The sequence below is a fragment of the Ictalurus punctatus genome, chromosome 29, assembly GCF_001660625.3.
Source record: "Ictalurus punctatus breed USDA103 chromosome 29, Coco_2.0, whole genome shotgun sequence".
NCBI lineage: Eukaryota > Metazoa > Chordata > Actinopteri > Siluriformes > Ictaluridae > Ictalurus > Ictalurus punctatus.
This window is the reverse complement of record NC_030444.2, coordinates 14,618,537-14,638,978: the sequence shown is the minus strand read 5'-3', so window position 1 is coordinate 14,638,978 and position 20,442 is coordinate 14,618,537. Positions and strand designations below refer to the sequence as shown.

Sequence of the window (20,442 nt, the reverse complement as noted above, 5' to 3'; positions counted from 1 at the left end):
TTTTCGTCTAATTTGCAGATGGATGCGTGTAGATGCCAGTTAGCTGCAGGGCTAATTTAGCGTGTGCTGCAGCATTGGGGTTAAGTGCCTTTCTGAAGTAGCCGTTTTCAGACGCCGTTTCTTATCGGTTCTGCTCGGATCTAATCGGACGTTTCAAACTGTGAAGAAAGATTCCAACAGAATCAGACGGATTGATCAATAATGTAAAAACATGTCCTAGATCTCAGTAAGGTTCGCTGCACCCCAAAGCAGTTTTCAAAATCCTGTACGATTCTTATTGGATAATATGATCTACGGAACTCTTTGATGGTTCTTCAAAAGATTTTGGGTAAAAAAAATAAATAAATAAATAAAGGGGTTTTTTTTTGGCTTTAAATGCTTTCTGGCAGGAAATATTTTCATATGAATAATTTCATATCAGAAGGGGTTCTAAGTAGAACCATCAAAGTAGAAACCGTTTTGCTAATAGTGTATGTATGTATTAACCGGGTTAACTAACACTTAACCCCAAATTATTGGTAATTACTTTGTGCTGGGTTAGAACCTTAAAAACCCAGCTACGACCTGTCATGTCATGTGTTTTACATTAAACTAAACTGCCTTGGTGCTTGGAACATCCCCCAAAGGGACAAACAAAGAACCCTTCAAATTTACACGTAGTGTTATGCAACTAATAAGTGTACAAGACGTCCAGCTATGCGTGGTATGGTCAGGACTGATCATGTTTACAGTAATTCACAAATTCACCATTCACCTTGTGTTCTGTTTTCTTTTCTTTTTTTTTTTTTGATAGGCTGCAGTGCTGTTTTTCTCCGATCTGTCCAGTCCAGAGTTGTTCACCCCTCATCTACAGCCCCCGGGGGTATCATAAAGACTTGTCCCTTTAGGTTTTTAGCTTTGTGTATTGAACCCAGGGGCAGCAGCTGCACTGCGTCATCGTCATCAACCGGACCTAACAGATCACCGTGTTGCTTAACGTGTTGCTTAACGCAAGACAGGATTATGAGGAATACTGAAGAGTTACAAAGATAAAACTTCGTTTTCATATCATATAACAAATAAACAAACCATTTTAAAAGACGTGAAGGGATTTAATATTTCGATAAAGTAATTCACAGACTACCTCAGTTCAGATTTCTATCTAATTGAAAAATTCCTCACTGTTCCCGACGACCAATCACTGATCACCACTGTTCCCGATGACCAATCACTGATCACCACTGTTCCCAACAACTAATAACTGACCTCCACTGTTCCTGACGACCAATCACTGATCACCACTGTTCCCGACGACCAATCACTGATCACCAATGTTCCCGACGACCAATCACTGATTACTTTTGATATAATTCTATAAGTATGGATATAAATAGCGTATGTAAACTGTATTCTATTCCAAGTGCCTTCAGAAGAGCTTCCTACATTATGTAACACGTTTTGCTAGGCTCATGATCATGGAATCAATATGCAAATTATGCCGTTCATGACGTAATCTGGCGACTTCTAGCGATTTTTGAGCATACATTAACTACCTTCCATTGAAAACACCTGGCAGCTCTGTACCAGTGGCTCTCCAGAGCCGCAGTCCATCTGGTGGTGGTGTTATGAACTGCATGGTTGGTGTGGCGCGTCAGTAATTTGGGAGGAGAACCTGTTTACACGGTTACGCACAGCCAGTGTGGAGAGCGCGCTGAACACGAGCCACTAACACCAGTGACAAACCTGACAGTGCGTCTGGCGCAAAACAGCACTCTACCTCAACTGACTCAACAGCGCGTGCAGTAGTCGCAGCTTGTGAATTCGGACCTTCCGGAATGAGTTTCAAACCGAGAAATCGCTGCAAGTGACACTTGAGTGAAAGGAGAGGGGGGGAATGGATGGAAGGATGGATGGATGCGCGCTTCTCTCTCAGCTGTGGAAACAGGAAGGTGCGCTGCGCTTTAAAATGAGACTCGCGGCCAGCGGAACACACGTGTAAACTTTTCTTTATGGAGTTTCAAAATGACATTGTCTAATCTGAACCAGAGTCATGACGCGCGCAATCTGTCTCTTTCCGAGGTTTCTAACAGCAGCGGAAACGCGACGTGCGCCGGAACCGTGCTGGACGCGCAGGTCGTGGCGGTGGGAATCTTCCTGGCTGTCTTCATCCTGGCTGCGATCGTCGGGAACATTTTGGTCATCCTGTCTGTCCTGTGCAACAGACACTTACAGACTGTGACCAACTTCTTCATAGTCAACTTAGCCATCGCGGATTTGCTCCTGAGCGTCGTGGTGTTGCCGTTCTCCGCGTCTCTGGAGGTGTTTGGATGTTGGGTGTTTGGACGCGTGTTTTGCAACATCTGGGCTGCTGTGGACGTGCTGTGCTGCACCGCGTCCATCCTCAGCCTGTGCGTCATCTCCATAGACCGATACATTGGAGTCAAGTACTGCCTCAAATACCCCACGATCATGACCGAACGCAAAGCCGGGGTCATCCTGGTGCTGGTCTGGGTCTCCTCGGTGGTCATCTCGGTGGGGCCGCTTTTAGGCTGGAAGGAACCTCCGCCGTCGGATGAGAGCATCTGCAGCATCACCGAGGAACCCGGTTACGCTCTGTTCTCCTCGCTGTTCTCCTTCTACCTCCCGCTCATGGTCATCCTCGTCATGTACTTTCGGGTGTACGTCGTGGCCCGGAGGACCACCAAGAGCCTGGAAGCAGGAGTGAAGCGAGAAAGGAACAAATCCATGGAGGTGGTGCTGCGGATCCACTGCCGGAGCTCTCCGGAGGACGCCGGCGCGGGGTCGAAAAGCAAGAACCACCCGCTGCGCAGCTCGCTCTCCGTGCGCCTCATGAAGTTCTCCAGAGAGAAGAAAGCAGCCAAAACTCTGGCCATCGTGGTCGGGATGTTCATCGTGTGTTGGCTGCCGTTTTTCTTCGTCTTGCCTTTAGGTAGGTGGTGTTTTTGTGTGGATGTATTGTGTGGGTTTGTGAATTCCGCGCGTAAGAAAGAGAGAAAATAACACATTACTGGAGCAGAGTTGAATTAATCCCTGAAGTACTGAATTATCTCTCAGAATGAGCTGCTATTTTAGATTTGAAATTTAAAAAAAATAAATAAAAAAAACTGTAATAAATTATGTTTTGTTCTATTTTGATCCACGATTGTAAATGTGTCAGTTTTAATTGGGGGTGGGGGGATGGGGTGTATTTTTATTTTATTTTTTTTCTTGTTATTAATTTGCTTGATCTTTTTTTATTTTCATTTATTTCTTGCTCTTCTGAGAACAGATCATTAAGTGCACAAACTCCTGCATCAGCACAGATGTTTTTTTTTGTTGTTGTTGTTCTTCTAGTTTTACGCTTTGGGATGATTATTATTTTTATTTGATTCATATTTTGATGTTTGTTTATTTGTATATTTCGCTCCTGCATGTATATAATGACGGGCACAGTCCTGCTTCAGAAGAGGGTTTTTTCTTTCTTTCTTTCTTTCTTTTGTAGAAATTATACATTGGTTTTAATTGTATTAAATTAATCTGTTATTATTTATTTATTGCTTTTTTTTTTCTTTTTTTTTTTCTTTTTTTTTTTTTGCTCAGTCATGCAACAGATGTTTTTATTATTCTTTCTCCAAATGCATTCTCGCGCACGCATTTCCCCTGCATGCTGTTATTACTCAATGCCACATGAACATCCTGAACACTGAAAATCCTCTGCAGGCTCACAGAGCAGAACCACCAGCGTTGAATAAACAGAGGAACAGCTAAAGAGCCTAATCTACTCGTTCCGGTGCATTTAAGCATCATAAGCGTTAATTAAACTCTGTGGATTTGCTATGAACATCAAACTGAGGCGAGTCGAGCTGTGTGTAATCCTCCTGCACCCCAACACCTATAGGCCTATTAAATACCTATAAATACTTCAAGCACGCTCATACTTATAGGGATACCCAATTCATGCATATGCATGTTTCACACGTGCACAGCGATACAGTAAATACCTATACGTGCTACACACGTGCGCATGCCTACTGAAGAATAACCAAAACGAATGACGGTCTTTCTTCAGTTCTGACACGCTCTGAAACGCTCGATGTTCATGAACGTCACTCAAGGAACGTAATTACACCTTAAGAACAGCTGATGTTCCACGCCGTTGTTCCTCAGCGAACAAAATGTTCCCGTTGTCCTGACAAGTCTGAATGATGAACAGAGAACGGGGTGGGGTTTCATAGCTAGTACAGAACAGTCACGTGTAAATAATCACATAATTCTTCACTTCATGTGTTATTTTCACACACGGACTTTTCGTGCCGTTATATTTCCCACGCGTTTCTTTTTTCTAATCGTGACTTTATTCGCTTCTTTGGCCATATTAGGTGCCTACACACTTTGGAACCTTTTTAAGTATTCTAAGTGAAATTGTCCTGCTCGGGGAACCCGTAAAAAGTTCTATGTAGAACCTTGCGACAGGATAGCTGATTGCAAGTAGAACGCTTGTTTTGGGCACTTAATGATGAAATGAAGCCTTAAAAAAAAAAAAAAAAACTGACAGTTTATTAGCTACATTTTAAGGACAGGTTCTAGGTATTGAGAAGTTTGCACTGCACGTATACCCACAGGGTTGTGATCTTCAAAAAAAGTCTTCTCCTTAGAAGCAAAGAACTCAAAGTAACTATCCAAAGAACCCTTGAGGAACACGTTTGTTCCTGTTAAACCTACAGCACATGGGCTAAGCCGTAGCCATGAATACCTGCTATACAGGTTAAAAGGCTTATCAGGTATCAATGGTGGAATTCTTCTAGTTATCTACGAACCACTGAGTTATTCGTGCAGGTCTGGCGTTAAAGCTGTAGACCTGGACAGATGTCGGTGAAATACCTTGTCATAGTGATGGAACCCATTCGTGTTCAACAGGGGGTCCTCTTATGAGAAAAAGTTTCATGTAGAAACCCTTTTAGAAAGCTATGAAATATTAACTATATATAAAAAGAAGAAAGCTCGATGAAGGTCTCATTTTAATGAGTACGAGGTGGCAGATCGATACCGTGGACCCGAACGCTGAGGATTTTTAAACGAACTCAAATCTCTCTGTGATCTTTCCTTTGTGAGTCATATAAGTGGGTTCTCCATGTCACAGTGTATTCTCTGTGCGATTCTTTTGCTACAGCTTTCCAGTTTGTATTCCCGTGCGTTCTGATAATTGATTGACAGCTTCATCGAGCATACAGAAATAATGACGTCCAGCCCGGGTAGAAACGGTCGAGCGATCTGATTTACGAAGAAGGCTTTTATGGGCCGAAGCGTTCGCGCCGTCGCGTAACGAACAGCGTCACGACCGGCGCTAATTACAGTAAGGTTCGCCTGCCCACGATTTATCCGTCTATCCCGTATCTCATCCCCGAGTGACGTCTACCATGAATTAATCGGGGTTAAAGGATTTTATGACTCGAAAGTGGAAATAATCTAAAGGGTGAAGGAGCAAAAGCCGAGCGGCCGTTCACACAACACGTCCAATTAGCCTCGAGTTCTATAATATATTCAGAATGATTATTACCACAAAAAAAAGGGACTTATAATGAAATCTGCTAAGAAATACTCTCCAAAGGAAATAGTCGTGTTTAACGGTAATCAGATTAAATCGTCAATTTTCTGAGTTTTGCAAAAGTGTAGCAACGCTCTGAGGAGATTAGCGAAGTTCTGTGAATTATTCTGTATCAATCTGAGCTGAATTACGCTGGTCTCCGTTGGCCGACGGTGCATTTCACACATGCGTGACCGATAATTATGCCCTTACCTCCTAGTATTTTACTCTTGTTCTTTGCAAGGCCGATCTGATAGCATCTCAGGGTGAGGTCTGAGCAAACAGTGTGGTAGAAATTCCACCTTAATGCAGGAGACCGTGCTAGTTAAATCTGTTCCATCGCCGGAGGTTAGCATGATGCCGGAGGATATTAGTCTGAGATTTGCTAATAAATATGCCAACTATTCCCCTGTGGCCTTGCGTTGTATTTCGCCATAATCACACAGAGTTGACGAGGCCAGTCAAGTCAAAACCACACACACACACACACACACACACACGAAAGGCCAAAATAAACAGAATTAGGTCACTTTCTTGTGTCTGAGAATTTTACCAAACAAAGTATTTATTTCTACACCTTTTGATTAACGACTTCTTCAGGAGAACCTTTTTTTTTTTTCATTTAGAAGGAAGCATTGCATAGGATCCATAATCGGATCTTAAGGACCGCAGTAATCCATTTGAGGTAGAGGTGTGCATTGGGATTGGGATGCCACAGGACCCGACGAAAAGGTTTTACGTTCAAACGAATTGTGAGATCAACAGTGTCAGTGAGAGTGGCTGGGATTGGTCATGGGATTGGTCAAAAATGTCTTTGGGAGTGGGTGGGTGTTGACAAGAGAGTCTTTTGGGGCAGACAGGACTGGCTAATATTGTCTTGCACGAGTGAGCGGGATTGGTCGAGGGTCTGGAAGAATGGACAGGATTGGTCAAAATTGTCTGTGCTGAGTGGGTGGGATTGGTGAAAAGTGTCTGCGGGAGCGGGCGGGATTGGTCAAGAGTATCTTTGGGAGTAGGTGTGATTGGACAGCGATGTCTGCAAGAGCAGGTGGGATCGGTTAAGAGTGTCTTTGGGAACAAGTGGGATTATACAACAGTGCCCGAGAGAGTGGGTGGGATTGATCAAGAGTGTCTTTGGGAACAGGTGGGATTATACATCAGTGCCCGAGAGAGTGGGTGGGATTGATCAAGAGCAGATGGGAATGGTTAAAATTCCTTCAGGAGGGTACACACATGGTGCGCCTGCATTGAGAACCAAACCATTCCTAACTAACTGTATAATTTCTAGGATTCTTCAAGGGTTCTTCATGGTACTACAGTAAATTGGTCCTAGTCTGAATTGTTTTTCTGATATGGAAACACTTAATGACCGGTTTCTAAATAAAAACTTTAGGGGTTCACACGGAAGGATAACGAAAGATCTTGTCAGTGTTTTCAACTGAACCTTTTCTTAAGACACGTGTTGGCCAAGGCAAGCATGTGTCTAGCTCTGTTGTAGGGTTCGGCATAAAACCTTTAAGGTCTGCGCCATAGGGACACACCGAAGACCCATTGAGGATTCAGGGTGCTAAATGGATCATTTTATAAAGCGTTACGATTTTTTCTAGAGCTTCAAGAAGTTACTCACCACACTAGCAATATTTTGAAAATGAAAGTCGTATGATTCCCGACGGTCCCTCAAAACCCACAAATATTAATGAGTCCTCAACTGTTTCTTTTCCCCAATAGTTACCGAAGGACAAAGCAGACTAACCATGAAATTAATGAGGCATTTCACAGATCTAGAGTAAAGCTCAAAGCTGCTGCACTCTTAGGAAAGAAATCCAAATCTAAAACCCTAAAGAGTACTTCAGCTACTAGAGTGTGTTCCATTCATTGAGGTTTTCAAATGAAGCTCCTTCAAGAAGTGAAGAACCCTCGAGGAACCTTTTTTCCCTCCAAGTGTAGTGTAGTAATTTAGTTCTTCTGAGATAGAAGACATGGATACTGCACTGAATAAAATTATTCAAGTAAATAGAATTGAAAAAGTAATAAAAGATGATCGATTTCAGCAAAGTATATCAGCTACACAGAGTTTCTTCTGAATGTGCACCAGAACACGTGTCTAACGTTCTGGATGATCATGTTTATCTCTATAAAACTCCTTTTAACTGTAAAAATAAATAAATAAATAAATAAATAAATAAACTTCAATAGGACTCTATAAATAACAAACTTAAGGGTTGCATTTTACATCGGAAAAAAAAATATTTTTTATGTAAGTGGGCGTGGCCTAAAATCCCAACGAGCATTCTTGATTGACAGCCACAGCTTGAGACATGACTCAACAACTAAATACTAGTTTAACTTTCACTTCGCATGTTAGCTTTTACTTACGAGGCTAGCTTTCATTTCATTTAGAATGCTAGGGTCACTTTCCTCCTCATGCTGGCTTTTGGTAGTAATAGTTCTCTTTTATTCGTTAGCTTAGCTTTCACATGCTAGGTTAGATTTTTCTCAGTAGACTAGCATTCTGTCATCTTTTGCTCACTAACCTTGCTTTCGCTTGCTAATTTTCGTTTACTCCGAAGATTAAATTATATTGATTTTTATTATTATTATTATTATTATTATTCCCTTTTACTTGCTAGCTTAGCACTTAGCTTTCACTCACTACTTTTGCGCACTAGGTTTTGTTTCACTCACTTGATTAGCTTTAGTCACTAGTTTGTTTTTTGTCACTCGCTACTTTAGCTTTCACTCTAAAGACTAGTTTTCGGCCATCTTTTGCTCGCTAAGTTTGCTTTTATTCGCATATTTTCTGTCAGTACGTTACGTTTGGTCAGTAGTTTCTGGTTACTTGCTAGGTGAGTTTTCAGCCACGTAGCCAGCTGTTGCTTGCTAGTATGCTTTCCCTCGCTATGTCGCCATTCATAGATGTATAGCTTTGATAAAAGATGTTTATCTCATGCAAGCTTTATCCAAGAATAGCTCCGCCCACTTTTCATTAAAAGAACAGAAACTCTGGGGACCTACAGTACATATAGACATTGGAAAGTGGCCAATTCTTGTGTATACTTTGGCGTGCAAGATTGTAAGAGCAACATTAACCTGATTAGAAAGCAGTCACATGTTTGTGGTTCACCGCGACCGAAAACCAAGACAGCATATTCATTTGTTTTCTTCTTCGTTCGACTGTTTGTATCTGACTGTGTTTGTCCTGAATCATCAATTAATGTTGAGTCGAGGTAATATTCTTACCAAGTGGAACTGCTACTAAGAACTGGTCAAAAGAAAGTGCAGGTCGTGTCCAGTGAACCGGGGCCGGGGATGCCATGCTGTTATTTTATTACAGGCTCATAACTGTATTTTGTATGAGTAATGTGTTTTTATTTTCCCATACCACTGAGAACACCCCGCCGTGAAGGAGAATTTATAAAAAAAGTATCATGCCAAGGGAAATAATTAAATCAGGCCAAGGCCAAACTTAACTGAGGGCTATTTGTCCAGATTTTGTAGAGATTCTAAAAATACATGCAAAATGTAACGTGGCCATATTTCTGTAGTGGAACAAATGGAACAAGCACAGTAGCTTTAACAGTAATGTTCTTTCATATTTACTTACCCATATCCAAATCAAGTCTATGCATTTTATTGTAAAAATTTTTTTAAAAATCATAGCGAGGGAAACTATCATAGGCTAATATTTCGTAATATATTTAACAAATTTCCAATCTTCACTTAGCAAAATAAAACATTTTCAAACTTGGCATTTGTAAAATAAATAAATAAATAAATAAATAAATAAATAAAATGGCTAGATAATTCATTGTTTTAGAATAATCATAAAAGAAAAAAAATCACTATATTTAAGATATTTATCACTTACTGTGTGTAAAAAAAATAAACAAATTTAAAAAAAGTCATCTACACACTGGTGTTTATGTTTGTTTGTTTGTTTGTTTGTTTGTTTGTTTGTTTGTTTGTTTGTTTGTTTTTTAAAAAAATTTATATCATTAAAAAAAGTTTTTTTTGTTATGTTTTTTTTTTTTTTTTTTTTTTTTTAAAGTTCTCCATCCATGCTAGAATTTTTAAACATTCTTTTCCAAACATTTTCCCTCTGGTGGTTGAGGGTTCAGTTCCCACCTCTGCCTTGTGTGCGTGGTCTTTGCATGTTCTCCCCATGCTTCGGGAGTTTCCTCCAGGTACTCCGGTTTCCTCCCCCAGTCCTCTGCATTGTAACCTGATTGGCATTTCCAAAGTGTCCGTAGTATGTTAATGTGTGTGTGTGTGTACGATTGTGCCCTGTGATGGGTGTACACCCCGTCCAGGGTATCCTTGTACCCAGAGTTCCCTGGGACAGGCTCCAGGCCGGCCTCGACCCTGTGTATGATAATCAGTACAGAAAACGGATGGAATGTTTATAAGCTATCATTTTTCCCTTCTCGTTTAATCACCTTATCGCGTACTGCTGATGTGTAATTTGACAGAATCTTATATCAGTTGCCGCTTGGGAGTATAAAGTTAGAAGAATGAGATATAAGTGAGTGTTGAGAAATGTGATAGTGTGAACACCCTCCTAATAAGAAAACAGAACCTTTTGTTCATGTGTCTGGTGAGGTGACGGATGTTGATTTATAGGAAACGAGATGAGGTCGTCATGTTTGCAGAAACAGAGCTGAACAGGAACTCAGCGGTGATGGGGTTCACTGGAACACTCAGTGAAGACAGTAACGATGCCACTTTTCCATAACCGACATGGACGAAGCCTCCAGATAAACATCTCGTTCGTCCGTCTGCTTGGTTAACCAGCTTACAAACGTTCGATTTCACACAGTGTCTGTGTCGTTAAACAGTTATCACATTTTTGAGCAATTTAAAATGAAACCTTTGTGCGGTTCTTTCGTAATCTTTTCTTTTATGATTTGCGCATATGGTGTTCTAGCACGTGTGCTGCTACATGCTTCGACAATGCGCAGTGCCGCCTGACCTCCTGGACGTACCGTAAAGGCTTTTGGTTCTGATGTTCTACAGCACAGATTCCCAACCCTGCTCCTGGAGAACCCAATGTCCTGTGTCGTATAGCGACCAAAAAAAAACAACAACACATTCAACTGGAAGCTTTGATAAGACGCCAAAAGTTTGAATTTTTTACCTTTGAGCAGCAGACGGTTCACAAATGCCGTGCAGCTTCTGTCACTTTTCGACGAGATCAGCCAAAGTGCTTTGAAGGAAGAACCTCGCAGAAATTACACCTTAGGCAAGGCCATTTGTTTCCCCCTGATCAAAGAGATAGAGCCGGTACTACAGTGTGGTTTTAATAACAGCCCTGCTGGGGCATTTATAAACCTGGGCACTGATAGGGAGCGACCCTGACCTTCTCAGAATGGCTGCATGGCGTCGAAAGGCTGGCATATCTACCGACTGTTTTATGTGATACACTGACACGCAGCTCCTTTACCCCCTACACGAAGGGCGCAAGGCCAGGTGGTGATAAGGCAGCTAGCCAAAGTGCACTAAACTGAAATGCTCACCCTGTGAGTATGTGTGAGTCTGAGAGCAAGACTTGAATGAAGATGAAGCATGAAATGAGGGGTGAGAATGACAGAAGCCAAGTGAAAGCTGAGAGAACGTGCATCTACAAACTTGATGCTGATCCAACCTTGGAGAATTCCACTCCTCTCAAAGGAGCATCCTATCATCACATTTTTATTTTATTTTTTTTCCTTCTCTATGAGGGTCTGTCAGATCTTGTTAGCGTATTGGACCATCATGGTCCCTTTCCAGAATTACGTTGAGACATGGGTATCGAGTTAAAGGAATACTTACTTTTTCCATGCTGCATGGAATGGAAATGATGTCGGTCAGACATGTAATATTAAGATCGGGTTTATCAGATCAGGCGCCTCTCGCACAAGGATCACAGACTCTCGGATGTATGAGAACGCGACGGCGCTCAGCTCCGGTCGAATCAGAGAGATCGAGTCAACTAACGAGCCTCAGTTTGTCTATCCAGACTGTTAGCTTCTATTATTAACCAGACGTGGCAGTGGGTAAATTGTCCATCTCATACATTTGGGTTGAGAGCATTTTAGCTTACATAAGCATGTCAAAGTTGAGAGAAGTGCCGCAGTAAGCAGTGGTTGTGTATGATAATGCTAATCACGTGCCTCCTGTATGATTTAGTTCGGTTTTTTTTTGCTTCTCTGTTACTGGCTCTGGTCAAAGAATGACAGCGAATCAGCAGCAACGACAGAGAACGCCGTGTTGAACTATGATTTCGTAAAAAAAAATTTTAAAAATTAAACAACGTTTCTTTCTATCTTCTCTTTCTACCCTCAGGTTCTTTCTTCCCTGCTCTGAAACCTTCCGACGTGGTGTTTAAAGTCATCTTCTGGTTGGGGTACTTCAACAGCTGCATCAACCCAGTCATCTACCCCTGCTCTAGTAAAGAATTCCAGCGAGCTTTCACTCGCCTTCTTCGCTGCCAGTGCCATCACCGACGACGCAGCTTACGCCGCTTCTACGACCAGCGCTGGCGTACAGCCCTCAGGGGGGCAGCCAGAGACTCACGGGGTGACTATCAGCCCGGTTTCTCCTTCCATGATTCCTGCAGCAGCTCGATCTTCTCATGTCGGACCAAAGGCGGCTCCCTGAACCTGAAAAGCTGGAGCCTCTTCCCTCCCTTGCAGAAGTCTTCCTTCCATCTGAAGGAGAAGATGAACAACTTGTCTAACAAGATCAAGAGCGGCGCAGGGAAGAGTTCAATGCCCTCGTTGGAGAGGACCGAGATCGATACGGTGGCCATGGGGATCTACAGCGAGTGCAGCGAGCCAAGCGGGTATCAGATATACGATCTGACGGAATGTTACGGCTTGAAGGAGACAGATATCTAAACAGAGGCGTTCTCGTTTTGCGAATGTCTGGCAGCGAGTTGCTCAGAGACAGACACGTAATAAAAAACGTCCCAAACGCTCACTCTTTTAAGAGATACAATTCAAGCCCAAGACAAGGAAATGTGTTTTTTTTTGTTTGTTTGTTTTTTTTTTTTTTTTTGCTTCAAAGACGAGGACAGACATTTATTCTCACAGGGGTAATTTAAGCATTTGACTCTCAGTCGTGAACACAGAAGCTGCGGATGTTTGTTATTTTCCCCTGTAAAGTACAACTACTGCTTTACTCCATACACAAGTGCCGTCAGTTGGCATACAAACAGACTCTGCACTCTGTAAATCCATGTGGCCTTTCTGTAGAATCCTTTAAAGTCACCCAAAACTTTGCCTATATTGAATTATAAAAACTGGTCATTAGGGACACCTGTACCTTTACCCTCATCCAAAAATAAAGAAATCAAGATTATATCAAGAATCCTGAGCAAGAACTCGAGATTATATTAATATGTAAAACACTCTGATATGCTATTATAGGGGATAATTCAACGATAAGGTGATATGGTTCATCACTTCGTCGTAAAATAGTTTGTTTTCCTGTAACAGCACATCCCCAGGAAAGAGTTTTATTCCTCTTCTACAGCAGCAATTTTCCAATGATTCCATTTTTTTTTTTTGTTAATTAATTAAAGAATGATGTTTTATCCTTTTATAGTTATATTTAATGTCGTGGAACATCCATGAAACAGAGAAACCACAACGTCTAAAAGAACTCTGGGTTAAAAACAACCCAGATCGGGTTATTTTTAGCTCAGCGGCTGGGTAAATAATAGGACGGAACACGTTTTGGACTAAACTTAACCCGTCAAGTCGGGTTGTTCATTTTGACCCAGCAGATGGGTCGTTTTTCAACCCAAAGGATGGTTTCATTTTTACAAAAACGCTGGGTTCATTTTATTTCATAAATGGGTTAATATTTAATGTTAAACTTTGAAAATGTCAGATTTTATAAACCACATTATAAACAATTTTTTTTTTTTTTATTTATACACAAGAAGGGGTTCAGAAATGTATCGTTAGAGCTGCTAAAGTGGTGTTTATGTTTATATATATATATATATATATATATATATATATATATATAGACTTTGAAGTAAATGACTCGAATAAGTCATATATTTAAGACGAAAACGTCAGATTTTGATCAAACGAGACGTTTAAAAGTAACCGACTTACGATCCAGTGGGCGTTACAAACAAGTACGCCAAAGCTAACGAAGATAGCGGTGAATTTAATGTTATGTAGACTGTTATCGCACAATTTAGCTTTTTCTAGTGTACAGTAATAGCTTTATGGATAAATATATTGATACGAATATATTGGTTTCTCCAATTAAATGACCCGAAAGGCTCAACCCAGTGTTTGGGTGTAAAAAATAACCCAGCATTTTTTTTTTTTTTTTTTAGAGTACAAACTTCAAGTGTGTCAGAAAAAAAAAAAAAATACAAAGCTCTGTCACTGGAGACTCCTTCCAAAATTGCTTCCAGTCAATGGCTGTAAGACACAATGGAACTTAGGACACCGAATTTCACAATTCTGTGAAATTGTGTCTTCCGTTTGTTTGGTTCTCGGTCGAGATGGAGAAGAGATTGGCTAAAAGTTACTTACGATAAAATGTTTTGGTTGAAATACAGTACGTTTCGGTCTTTGATTAGCCGTCTTTTTGTCTTCGTAGGGAACAAAATTGCTCGTTGCTAAATGAACGCACATAATGCATCCATCAATGCGAGAAGGAAGGTCGTGCATGTGAGCGCCCTCTAACCACTAAAACCACGTCGATTAGCAGCCAAAACAAAAGCCTAAAGATTTTCAGCTCCACAGCTTTCCGAAAGCCACCGCAGTGACATGTTTACATTTGGAGCAGGAAAATGTACACATTTTCTATAGTTTAGGGTGACTTTAAAACGACGGTCACGTATCAGAATACCACTAAAGAGCTCGTTCGTAACATCGGAGCTCGGATCCATCCTCTGAAACTAAAGACCTAAAGACAGGGAGCTACTTATAACTGTGAGACATCTGAGGAACCGGGAAACCCGTGGTACCGCTTGCTATTTATGTACTGACTTGCCAAGACGCACTGTGGCGTTTCCATACGGTATGTAGAGTGCTCGTGGTTTAACCGAAACAGGTTATTATTATTATTATTATTATTTAAATTGAACACAACACACTACTTCTATACACGGATTTTGACTATATGTTGATATTGGTTTGAAATGGAACGCTTGATCCTTGAAACCAGGCGACGAGCACATAACAAAAAGTTTTCGTTTTAATTCTTGAATCATGTTCTGAATTCATTCGTATTTGCGGATGTGATGTCCATCCATGTCTGATGTAACATAAACAATAAATCGAATAGAAATAAACTTGTACATTTTGTGTATTCGATTTGATAGCTTATTATTCTCTGTCACAGTCTTCTGGAAGCCCTGCACTGCAGGCTTTAGGGAAAAGAAATGGGGGGGGGGGGGGGCATATTGAATAAGTTAAGTCCATATCTTGGATCAGGAGCCACCGATCTATGCCAAGCAATGCCATGTGATATACCAGAAGTACACTGAGCTTAAAAGTGAACTGTCATGATGTTATCTAAGCCGATCCTCATGTCGATTTCTATCAGCTTAAGTGGGTCCTTTTGGCTCTTAAGTAAAGTGTTACCTAAAAAACTAACCACAAGAATCTCGCGAACAAACATCTCATGTTTAAGAAAACAAGACGAAACGCTGACCGGTCGGTTTAATTATGATGTATGTGAGCCTGTTGAGTCCGAGACTGACCTGAGATCAGGTCGACGTGTCGAATTCGAGCCAAGGAAAATGTTGATGGAAGCAAATAATCACGCAAAGTGTTCCCTGAAGTTAAGTGAGATGTCATCACATTATGTCCTACCATCACAGAGTTCTACAGAAAAGGAATGGCATGCCTGATGGTACAAGTCATGACAAAGACTTCCTGTTGTGGACGGTTTAGAAACGGAGGACATGGCATGCTGTAACTGCAAGGACGGGGGCGAGAACACCGCACTTCCAATAGCTGCAAAAATTAGAACATTTTACACAGACGAATCCATCTCTCTCTATCTCTCTCTCTCTCTCTCTCTCTCTCTCTCTCTCTCTCGCTCCCAATCCCCCTCTCTCTCGCTCCCCATCCCTCTCTCGCTCTCTCTCTCTCTCTCTCTCTCGCTCCCCACCCCTCTCTATCTCTCTCTCTCTCTCTCTCTCTCGCTCCCCACATCTCTCTCTCTCGCTCCCCACATCTCTCTCTCTCTCTCTCTCTCTCTCTCTCGCTCCCCACCCCTCTCTCTCTCTCTCTCTCTCTCTCTCTCTCTCTCGCTCCCCACCCCTCTCTCTCTCTCTCTCGCTCCCCACCTCTCTCTCCCTCTCTCTCTCTCTCTCGCTCGCTCCCCATCCCTATCTCTCTCTATCTCTCTCTCTCTCTCTCTCTCACTCGCTCCCAATCCCCCTCTCTCTCGCTCCCCATCCCTCTCTCGCGCTCTCTCTCTCTCTCTCTCTCTCGCTCCCCATCCCTCTCTCTCTCGCTCCCCATCCCTCTCTCTCTCTCTCTCTCTCTCTCTCTTTCTCGCTCCCCATCCCTCTCTCTCACTCTCTCACTCTCTCTCTCGCTCCCCATCCCTCTCTCTCTCTCTTTCGCTCCCCATCCCTCTCTCTCTGTCTCTCTCTCCCCATCCCTCTCTCGCTCTCTCTCTCCATCCTTCCCTCTCTCTCTGTCTCTCTCTCCCCATCCCTCTCTCGCTCTCTCTCTCTCCGTCTCTCTCTCTCTCCATCCCTGTCTCTCAGGGTAGACTCTCCGGTGCCAGTTCTCCGTCCAGTACGTCTAGCTCCAGACTAATTATATAATGCAAACACGACCATATGCCACATTCCTATTTTTGAACCATTATTTTTCTCTCGTGAACATTTTTTAAGAGTCTGCATGTGACACTGACGGTGTCTAATCACTTATTCATAATCAAGCAATGACAGCAGATGGATGCGCGAGATGATTAAATGATTAGAGAATCAGGTTTCAGCAGGTTTATCCTGAAATAATGGGAAAATAAATGGGTAATTATTTATATACTGTCATTCCACACTGATTTATTATTTATTTACTTACTTACTTACTTACTTACTTACTTGCTTACTTACATTAGTACACAGATTTAGTTATACACGGTGTCAACATCTTAATTAATGTGCAGGAGGGGTACAGTTTATTGAAGAGTTAGCTCAGCAACAACAGCATAAGGCATGGTATCTGACGAATAAATGAATAGATAAATAATATTTGTTCTGAGGAAACATCCTGCATTTGTGAGAAATGAAAACAAATCAAAGCAGACTAGACTCGCTTATTTCGACAGCAAACACAATCACTGAGTGGGAACACTGAGGTCTCGCATTTACACAGGAAATACTACAACATTTGCATCTATAGTCTGCAGTATAAAAGAAAAATAAACAAGATTTGTCTTGTATAAATGTATAATTTTCGATAATTACAAACTTTGAATAATAAATCAAATAAAAAAATACATTAAAAAAAACTTTGGCCCCTACCTCCCTGGTTCCGATACGCTACTAGCTACGGCATACTACGGCATGTGGCACATTACTGCTATACTACTATGCTACGCTGCGAGAAGACACATCTGTCCACCAATATTGAGGTATCATTGACATTTCACATCAGTACGTTCAGTGTGTCTTGTACTGTAGTAGGTATCCTTAGCCCAGAGCTAACTGGCTGGTTAAATTTGCGTAAACTAGCTTGAATTTGCATCATCAATTCTCAATACAAGATTTTGGCCCAACCCCCAATCTATACATAATCAAAATAAACCACTGATTAACATATTGTAAGCATGATTCTTTCTTCGGGACCACCCCGAGCTTCATCGGTCTGCAAATTGGTCTGCAGTGGTCCATCAGGAGAAATCCTTTTCGAATTTGATCTGTAGAATTGCAGCTCAATGGTGAGGTTGTGTGTCCAGGACCATCAAGCTGCCACTGTTAGGTCCTCGAGCAAGGTCGTTCACTTTCATCTGCTCAGCTCAACTGGAAGTCACTTTGCGTAACAGCATCTGCCAAATGAACACGTGTACGTACAGGGCTGTAGGTGGAACCTTGAGCCCTATTGTTTCTCTGTGCGCTCATTTGTATCCTTCTTAGACTGAGAGAGGTCCATGATAGGGGCTGACCCGGGCAGACATATAACGCAACCCATGATCATTAGGAAAGCCCTACGGAAGGACCTGTTGAAGAAACCATAAAGGAAAGGATTCAATGAGGAATTCACGTAACCCAACCAGAGGAACACATCCCATATCACACTTGTTGTTCTGTACTCAATAAAAGGATCCACAATGTTCACAGTGAAGAAGGGCAACCAGAACAGGAGGAAGACACCCATGATGATACCAAGGGTTTTTGCTGCCTTCCTCTCCCTCCTCAAGTAGTTGCGGTGCTTCTGTTTTTTGCTGGAGTTCTTGCCCACACCAGTTGCCATCTGAGTCTCCAAAGCACTTATCTGCATGGCTTGTCGCTTGGCTGCTTTGTAAATCTTCCAGTAAGCAACTAGCATTGTAGCCATGGGAAGGTAAAATGCCACTAGTGAAGCTATGATGGCATAGACACGGTTTACCAGAAGGATGCATACGTTCTCAGGTAAGGGTACGTCCACACCAAGCTCGTGTAGCCCCAAGAGGATGGGACCAAAGGAGATGAGCAGTGGAACAGCCCAGCATATGACAATAAGCAGAGCCACACGATTCCGGGACATCTTGAAGGAATAGACCAGCGGGTTACAGACGGCGTAGTATCGGTCAAACGCGATGCAACTCAGGTGGAAGATGGAAGCCGTGCAGAGCATAACATCCAGGCTGGAGTGCAGCTGACAGAATGTTTTTCCAAAGTTCCAGCAACCTTCGACGGTTCGTATCATGCTGTAAGGCATAACCACCAAGCCCACCAAGAAGTCAGCCACTGCTAGCGACATGACAAAGGAGTTTGTGTGAGACCGGAGCTGTCTGAAATAAGCAATAGCCAGCACCACTAGAAAGTTTCCAACCACTGTACAGAAGATTCCAATGATTATGAAGCTGTACAGGGCTACTCGGAGACTTGGGCTCCTTGCTTTGGCACAAGCTTCCAAATCACCAACAAATGACTCATTACTGCTGTCCATCCACTCTGAGCTGTTTGCCATGGTTTAGGTACGGTCTAGTGGGAGACAAAAGAAGCAATACACATAAGCATGAGTTAGCATCATTTTCATTGAAATACAGGCCTCATTGTGTCCCCTTTGACCATGCTTGGTTGTATTTTCTTCTGTCATGCCCAGATTATTTTAGGCTATGCCACTCCTGATTCCTGATTGCTTTGCTACTAATCTTGGCAATAATCTATTCTGTGAAAGAAAGCAGGCATTCTGGAAGTTTACACAGGATGACACAAGCCTCCAAAAAATGAGGGATCTGTGCAATATCTGGTTATGGCAGGCTCAAAACAACCAAACAAATGTCACTCAACCACTCTGACATTCTTGCAGCGCAATGCCTTTCATGCTGGTGGTGTGCCAAAAACAACAGAAGAGGAAAAAAAAACCCTTAATTTAACCTCGTTCAAGGACTGAATGGAGTTCTTGCAAATGGCCCCAAGTGAAACCACCTGGATTATTCCGAAGGGGAAATGATCAACAAGCGTAATCTTATCTCTGCCTCAACTCTATGCTAATTGGTCCCAATGAATGAGTGATAACAGAGTGCTAACAAAATTACATCATCGGTGTGAATGAACAACCCCGAGGATTAGATCCTCATGAACAGGGTTGCCAAGGCTCAGACCAATCACGTCTCAGAAAATGCACATCAAAGCCCCGAAACCAGTGCAAACATGTTGATGGTATATGATCCGAAATGAGTCACTTAATTTAAGTGAACTTTCTTCTTTTTCATCATGTCATCGTTATGTCCCAAATTTTCTTACTTGAAAAACAAACAGTCTCTGGTTTTCATTTCAGTTCATTTTGATTTTGCTAGTCACGGCTCAGTGCATGGGCGCATGAAGCAAACTGGAATCCCTGCCGAACAATCCAGCTTAGTCCGACCAGCTGCCAGTCGCTTACATTTTCCGCCTGAACAAAGAGTGTTAGCCTGCGTGCGTGTCTTCCTTGAAAAATCCTGCTCGTTCTGATCGGCAACCAGTTGCCGAATCTCATTCTGATCAGACTGGTAGACCTTTTTGTTTTGTTTTGTTTTTTTTGCCAGCTACTAAGGTATTTAGCTTTCCTATTACTTGATTAAAATGAGCAACAAATGGTTGGGATTTTCTCTTTGCCTTTGATGTAACATTAGCATTAAATGTAGTAATTCAGAAGCACTTACCGGCTGGTAAAGATGGTCTACCAGTCTGAATAGATTGCCGGATGTTTTGGGAACCTCTGGCTGGTCAGACTGAGGTGTTTTTTTCAGCAGGGATTCCACTTTGCTTTGTGTTTCCATGCACTGAGCCGTGACTAGCGAAATCAAAATGAGCTGAAACTAGTTGATAAGGGGTCACATCCAGGGAGTGAGTATTCCTGCCTTGTTCAGTGTTCTCAGTCCAGAATAGACTCCAGATTAACAGCAGCACGGGCCAGAATAAAGCGCCGGCTGAAGATGAGTGAACGAACGAACGAACGAGCTAATAATGACATAATTAAGTCTCTCAGTGAACCAAACGTGATTAGCCGTGTTTGACTAACAGAATTGAAAATTAGATTAGATTCCAAGATCCATTATGATATTATTATTCCATCATTGATGGACTCTCTGGGTGGAATGAAATCAGTTAACATTTTAATCGATTCAAATGTATTGGTCGATTCATCCATCCATCTATACCGCTTATCCTACACGGGATCACGGGAAGCCTGGAGCCTATCCCAGGGGACTGTGGGCACAAG

At 42.1% G+C, this 20,442-nt stretch overlaps 2 protein-coding genes across 3 annotated transcripts; one reads left to right on the top strand and one right to left on the bottom strand.

The window, feature by feature from the left end:
• Positions 1–1,590: 1,590 nt before the first annotated feature.
• adra1d (adrenoceptor alpha 1D) lies at positions 1,591–14,858 on the top strand. Of its 2 annotated transcripts, XM_017460857.3 has the most exons (3): positions 1,591–1,928; positions 2,059–2,929; positions 11,885–14,858. In XM_017460857.3, the coding sequence occupies exons 1-3, from the start codon at positions 1,878–1,880 to the stop codon at positions 12,436–12,438; spliced, it is 1,476 nt and encodes a 491-aa protein (XP_017316346.1). In that variant the 5' UTR covers positions 1,591–1,877; the 3' UTR covers positions 12,439–14,858. The 2 variants fall into 2 exon arrangements, with proteins under 2 accessions (XP_017316346.1, XP_017316345.1); XM_017460856.3 differs by having other exon boundaries at positions 1,592–2,929.
• A 1,861-nt stretch (positions 14,859–16,719) lies between these two features.
• Positions 16,720–18,933, bottom strand: LOC108260501 (5-hydroxytryptamine receptor 4). Its single transcript, XM_047152268.2, has one exon. The coding sequence runs from the start codon at positions 18,703–18,705 to the stop codon at positions 17,632–17,634; it is 1,074 nt and encodes a 357-aa protein (XP_047008224.1). The 5' UTR covers positions 18,706–18,933; the 3' UTR covers positions 16,720–17,631.
• Between the last annotated feature and the right edge of the window lie 1,509 nt (positions 18,934–20,442).

Coding starts and splice junctions, on each gene's coding strand:
- LOC108260501 (XM_047152268.2), bottom strand. CDS start 18,705: ATGGCAAACAGCTCAGAGTGGATGGACAGCAGTAATGAGTCATTTGTT.
- adra1d (XM_017460856.3), top strand. CDS start 2,002: ATGACATTGTCTAATCTGAACCAGAGTCATGACGCGCGCAATCTGTCT. Junction 2,930..11,884: donor TTTCTTCGTCTTGCCTTTAG/GTAGGTGGTGTT, acceptor TTCTACCCTCAG/GTTCTTTCTTCCCTGCTCTG.